Source organism: Olea europaea, unplaced genomic scaffold, assembly GCF_002742605.1.
Source record: "Olea europaea var. sylvestris unplaced genomic scaffold, O_europaea_v1 scaffold1982, whole genome shotgun sequence".
Taxonomy (NCBI): domain Eukaryota; kingdom Viridiplantae; phylum Streptophyta; class Magnoliopsida; order Lamiales; family Oleaceae; genus Olea; species Olea europaea.
In genome coordinates, this window is record NW_019237683.1 from 102,593 (window position 1) to 109,702 (window position 7,110).

Consider the following 7,110-nt stretch of genomic DNA (forward strand, 5'->3'; position numbering starts at 1 on the left):
ATATCGAGATCTTGATTCTGGGTTTGGAATTAAGGTATGTTGATTGAGGTTGAAGACGTGATTTTGAGAGAAGAGAAGTCCTTGAGTTCAATTCTAGGTTGTCAATATTTAACAGAAAAGGTTTGCCAAGTATGATTTTTGTTATCCAAGTCTAAATTTTCGTTTATTTGGAGGGATGGAAGTTAGATGAGAGGTGGATGAGTAATTAGATAAAAAGATGAGTGAGCATTAAGTAACTCACTAAAGATGAGTGAATAAGTAGTAAAATTTTTAGAGTTGAATGAGTATTCATTAAATTTACTCTTTAACAACTCCTACGACGTAGTTCATAGTTGATGGCCATTTCCTTTTGCGAAATGCATTACACCGAAATGCATTGAAACCAACTACAAATACACGTCACAACAAACAAGCTATTCAACATTTGAACAAGGAAAATGATTCTGGTTTGGAAGCTCTATTATTTTCGATTTTGGGTTTGGGTTTGGGTTTGGGTTAGGGTTAGGGTTAGGGTTAGGGTTGGGGTTGGGTAGGGGTGACGGTGGGAGAGAAGAAGATTTTCCTTTTTCTTTTTATTTTGTTTTTCTCTTTATTCTGTTTTTGTTATTTTTTTATTTTTAATGTAAAAAATATAAAGTTGCCATTTTGTTCTTTTGTAATTGATTAATATGTGGTCAAAGTCCATTTTTCAATCAACAAACAAAAATATGGATGAAATCCCTCCATTGAGGCATCATCCGTAACGTTATGAAAGATTTGGGGTGATGGCTACTACAAATGAAATGTTAGGAGAAAATCTATAACTTTTTCAAAGGTTTGGGACCTTAGTTACAATTATCCCTAATATTTATGAACCATTTAAGGTCTACTTGGACAATTTTCGTCAGTTAGAGACCTAGAAATACTATAAAGGTGAAATATTAGAGACTTGCAAGCTATGAATGAAATATTCAGGATCTCGATGCTTTATTTCACAAAAGTGTTCGAGGTTCATAAATCCCCAAAGTGTTCGGGGTTCATAACTCATTAATTTACTCTACATGTACAAATTACCAATAATTTACACTAATTTACTCATTAGATTATAAATTTTCCATTACATTTATTCAACTAATCAAGCATTGCCCAAAATATATTAATTTGTTTGATCATTATATTTAGGTCAAGAACAATGTAATTATATTATATTATTCTTTTTATTTAACATATTAATTTTTTGATGTGCATATAGGATTGACCTCATCAATAGGAAAAATAAGTCGACAATGAGTTCATGTAAATGATATGAATTACATGATAAATGGACCCCAACGCTTCTTAGTCAATTTTTTATAACAGAAAAAGTAAATTTTTGTTGACTTGTCTCTTCAAACGCATTGAAAATGACCGATCGTTCCAAATAAATTGACTTATATCTTAAATGATATAAACATGATTCTCGATCCAACTTCATGCCCCTACATGTTGACCACACTTCCCTTTGTCAAGAGTATCATGTCTTTAATTACAAGTAACATTAAAGTCCAAAGTTTGAAGTTCTTTTTAATTTTAACTTTCCATCACAATTATGGTAACATTGAATGAAATTCCAGCCCTCTTCCGCTTTCTCTCTCTCACTCTCATATAAATATCATCATTTGGGGTCTCCGATTCCCAGTTTCTCTCTCATACCCAGAGGTCAAATTTTGAAATTAACACATATGAGATAATAAAAAGAAAGAAATCATGCAAATACTTGCAAAAAAATTGAGGGGTAGCTATGTGTCTTTACAAATAAATCGAAAAATGAGGTGTTCTTCAACCCTGAAATCTCTCATCGATTTTTACTCAGATTTTGACGTGTAATGCTTCTTTTTTCGAATTTCATTTTCATGTGTATAGGCTGAGTCTCTTTCATCTTGTTCTCTCCGTTTTTCTCATTTTCCTCTCTCGAATAAGTGGATCTTGGGCCAATTTCATCTCTTCTTACCTTGTACATAAGGTTTTCTGGATTTTTCTTGGTGTTTTCTTTCTGGGTTTTCTAAATCATAGCTTAAAACAATAGTAGATTGATCTTTCCTCTTCAATTTTTGATCCGCATTGTTCTGCTTTTGGGTATTCTTTTAAGATTTTCAGCTGGATTTGTGCTTATTTTTCGATTACAGTGATAATTTGAGGTTGGGATTTGCATTTGAAACATTAAATTTCGAGTTTAAGGAATTTTTATTTTAGAATCTGGGCTCCATTTGATTCACAAGGAGTGCACTGCAGCTTCTGAGACCGTCTTCTCCGCATTGAGGTATCAAAATTAAATTAGATAATAATATTAATAATTACAACGATAATATTTCTTCTACTTCTGTTAATGCCTTTGCATAAATGAGCTTTTGCAAAACGTTTTATATAATTTAATATCTAAAAATTACCGGATGGGCTATTACTGTTCTAGATGTTTAGATCTTGGCATCTCTGATTTGACAATTTGGAAACCGAACTGTTAAATCATTTTTCTTGGTTTGTTGACGAAATAGGTGAAGGGCATGTCAAGTGAAAGTGAGGAAAAGATGATAGCCAAAAATGGCGTAGATTTGCCATACATCGAGGAAGGTAATAGTGGAGGAAATGTGGGTGGGAATGGTCCACTTAAAAAAGGTCCCTGGACATCTGCAGAAGACGCAATTTTAATTGAGTACGTTACCAAGCATGGAGAAGGGAACTGGAATGCAGTCCAGAAGCACTCAGGGCTTGCCCGGTGTGGAAAAAGTTGTCGCTTGAGGTGGGCAAACCACCTAAGACCAGATCTAAAGAAAGGTGCATTCACTCCAGAGGAGGAATGTCGTATCATTGAACTTCATGTTAAAATGGGAAACAAATGGGCTCGAATGGCTGCCGAGGTGTGTATCACACTTGGAACTTTAGCTTCTCGTTTTGTTGGTAAATAATAGCTTTCTGATGGTCCATGCATTACTGTGAATTCTTCGAAAGATCTGTGTAGCATGTACAAAAACACCCAATTATGCGTGAATGTATATACATTTATTCTAAAGTTGTACGAATTCCCAGTGTTGCATTGGCATTTGTGTGGAGGGCCGGGGCATGGTGCGGTTTTTGCTTGAACTAGACTGATAGCAAGTCTGTTTAATCCTGGGAAGAACCTATACAGTTAGTTTAAGATTGTGCGAATGTCCAATGTTACTTTGGCATTTGTGGGGAGGGTGAGCATGTGCAGTTTTTACTAGAAATATACTGTTATCAGGTCTGCTTAATGCTGGGCTGCACAAAACAATTTTGGCCTTAACAAAAGGATCTAGATTAGGTGTGTCGAGTGCACTGCAATAAAAAATTTACGCTTCTTTAAAATTTTGAAAAAATATAACAATTAAAAATGGAAAACTGAGTTACAAATCCTGTTCTTTTCGTTGTACAGTGAACTCAAGAACCAGAACCAGCCAGTCTGGTTTGGGTTTGGTCTGGTTTCGGGTTCCGAAATTTTTGCCTACTCTTATATGTGGGGCTATGAAACTACATTGATGAAGATATAACCATAGAGTCAGCAATCGTAAATAGAGTTTTCTTTCCAAAAATATGATGGTATATTTTGTAAATCAGTTTGCTTGAAGGCACCTCAACTCAGTCCATGCAGCTCACTACATATGTATTTCCATGCATGTCATAGTCTTACCACACATAATAGAATTAATAAGTATTTAAAGGTACAATCTATATTTGACCAATTTATTGTATTAAAATTTACATCGGTGAACTTATTTCATTTCTATTGAATTCAAAGAAATCATCAACTTACCTAGGGGTTGGGCAAAATAACTGGAACCAACTTAACCAAACTAGAACTGGCCGGCTCGGTTGTGCTTAAATTTTTTAAACGGTTCTTAGAACAAAATAGGTCAGGTTTGGTTCTCGTACCAGATTACAAGAACCACCCAACCATTTTTTAATTAATTATGTTTATTTGTTAAATTTTGGTGAATGATTTTTATTAGACAATATTTAGTATGAAGATGGAACTTTTCGTTTGCATTGAATGATGTTCATTTTTTGACTTGGATGTGAGTATGAGTGTTAACTTTTGGTGATAAAACTTTGTATTGTAATTTGCATTAATAATTTAGAAATTTTGATTATGGAACTGAACCAAACAGGAACCATTTAATTCAGTTCTACTTTGGTTCCATAATTATCAATGAAATCAATGGTTCCATTGTAAAAAATCATTGGTTCACGGTTCAGTTCGGTTTCAGTTGTGCTATGTTCAATATTTACTCATCGTTTATACCTTTTTGTAGCAAGAGAGATGTTAATGTTTTATCTCTCCCATCAACCAATTTTAATTTATTTTTTTGTTAAGTTTGTTCTTACGTACGATCAATTTACAAGACATGATGTCTGGAAAATGAAGGTATGCATATTCCTCCAAGAGCAAGTACATACATGCGTATATCATTCTCTTAACAATTTGAATTATAAATGTGTCAAGAAATCCCACTCTTTCTTGTTGCATTACCAGTGTAGTGTATCCTCTGCTATTTTGGCTTGCAAATATTCTCCTAATCTTATATAGGTTTTCTAATAGTACTATACAATAAACAAAGTGCATGTTTGGTATGAAGTATTATACCATACAATAAACTAGATTTTAGTTTCTTCTTTTTCTTTCTTAGTATTATCCAGTGGTATCTAATACAAGTCACCAAAGGTGCCCAAAGATCATGAGAGAAATTGTACATGCTTTCAAAATAATATAGCATTTAGTTGCACTACTCTCGCAGGATTTTCTAATTCTAATTCATTTCTCTCATCTTTTTGTATTTAGTTGCCCGGGCGCACAGATAATGAGATCAAGAACTACTGGAACACTAGAATCAAAAGAAGACAGCGCGCTGGCTTACCAATCTATCCTCCTGATGTCTGTATGCAAGCATTAAATGAGAACCAACACAATGAGAACATGGATAATTTCTCATCTGGAGACATCCGACATTCTGACTTCATTCCGATGAACGTCTTCGAGATTCCCCAATTTAATGGTATAGAACACAATCGGCAGTTGTATTCACCCGCCCTTCTTGATATTCCTGCTAATGGCTTACTTGATATCCCTGCAAGTGGCCTGCTTGTAGAAGGTCTTGACTCTTCTTGTCCAAGCAGGTCTTTACTCTCTAAAATGCATCTATCCAAGCATCCTTCAGGACCAGATTCTATGTTCTCTGGTGTAAGTGCCACTAGTGGTGGCATACTCCCAGATGGCAGTCAATATCCAGATGATGGTTCTATGCAGATTGTACAATCATTTGGATTTTCCTCTGCTTATGATCATGATTCAATTTCCAACCATGCATTTTCCTCTAGCTTAATTCCTGGCGGCCATGCCATTACAAATGGCAATCCTTCTTCTTCAGAGCCTGCTTGGGCAATGAAGCTGGAGCTCCCTTCACTCCAAACTCAAATAGGTGGTTGGGGTTCACCGTATTCCCCACTGCCTTCTCTTGAGTCAGTTGATACTTTAATCCAATCCCCTCCGACCGAACATACTCAATCATGTAGTTTTTCACCTCGAAACAATGGACTTTTGGATGCTGTACTATATGAATCCCAGACTAAGAAAAAATCGAGGAATTCTTGCCAGCCAACTTTACCTGCTTCCACCATGCCTGTTGATGTACTGGATACTTCATCTCATGAACTCCATGAGACAGAATGGGAAACATGTGGTGACCCTATTTCTCCTTTTGGTCATTCATCTTCATCGGTGTTCAGCGAGTACACCCCTATGAGTGGGAGTTCATTGGATGAACCCCCATCAGTAGAGACCATGCCAGGTCTGAATATTTATTTATTTGGTATACCAGAATTGTATACTTGATATTTAATCCTCCTACTGGATTAGTTTTTTCTTTTCGAGATTGTACTTATGTAATTCCCACGTTATTTGAAGGATTTAAATTTAAGGAACCATCAGCTGATACAGAAAACCAGATGATCTTCTCCCGACCAGATTTCTTGCTTGCCTCAAGCTGTTCCGGTCTTGACAAAGACCCGAACAAGGACTATTCCTTTCTGAAAGATACATTTGGACCATTTATTGGCAACGGTTTGGGCAAGGATAGCAAACAAATCGACACTCCAACTAGTTCCTCTGCTCAAGAGCGCAGACACAATTCTCGGGCATATAATACAATGTCTACTGCCTGGCCAACTTCATGTAACCAATGAAATCTCGAATTTCATTTGTCTTGAACAACTTCTGTAATCGCCATGATTGCTTCTGCTGTGAACAAAGTTGTCACAGTTCTGAAAAGAACTGTTGGGAACATCATGTTTAGCTTCATAAACCAGGAGCAGTTCTATATGATGTTTCGTTGTGTTGGTTTTAAGGTTGTAAACTACATACCTGTGATTTGTGCGTCTCAGCAGAGATCCATGCAGGTTTTCATTATGTTTTTTATGACTGAATATGTTTGACGGTAAACTTTGTCGCTAGCAGTTTTTCCTTCTGTTAGACAGGTTGCTTTTACAAGTGTCTCGCACTTGTGTGCACTGTGAATGATGACATTTTGTTGATCTTATTCACAGGTCCATGTCATATAGTCACTCTTTTACACAATCAATACCTAGCCCCTATTTGGTAAAAATGAAAATTCAATGGATTTTAATCTAAATCAAAGTCAAAAATTAATTTTAATACCATATTTTATGCATTTACAACTTTTCAAATATACAATTTATCTACTTTTATCAAAATCTGCTTAAAATTTTATTTTGGTTCCTATCAAGCAAGTGCATAGTCTAATTCTCTCTTGGTGAATTTTAATTTCAATTACTGAGTTAAGCATTAGGGTATCTTTGAACGAATTTCCTACCCCTTTGGACATGGATACTAGGTGGAAGGTAGTGGAATCCCTTGAAGGAATGCTGAAATTACCTCTGTGGCGGGTAACTTAGAACCAAATACCCAACTGACATCCCATGGGGGCCAAGCTTTCTGGATTAGAAGCATAAGGCTGCTTATTGAGTATCTTAATGATGTAATTGGAACATTTGCATCGATGTCACCACTGCAAAACAAAAAACCTTATCTTTCAATTCGTTATAAACAACATAGTAGTAATTGAC

General features: G+C 35.6%; 1 protein-coding gene across 1 annotated transcript; it reads left to right on the forward strand.

The window, feature by feature from the left end:
• Nucleotides 1–1,580: 1,580 nt before the first annotated feature.
• On the forward strand, nucleotides 1,581–6,567 carry LOC111379399 (transcription factor GAMYB-like). The gene is made up of 4 exons (XM_023002756.1): nucleotides 1,581–2,278; nucleotides 2,511–2,873; nucleotides 4,811–5,816; nucleotides 5,933–6,567. The coding sequence occupies exons 2-4, from the start codon at nucleotides 2,520–2,522 to the stop codon at nucleotides 6,208–6,210; spliced, it is 1,638 nt and encodes a 545-aa protein (XP_022858524.1). The 5' UTR covers nucleotides 1,581–2,278; nucleotides 2,511–2,519; the 3' UTR covers nucleotides 6,211–6,567.
• The last annotated feature ends 543 nt before the right edge of the window (nucleotides 6,568–7,110 follow it).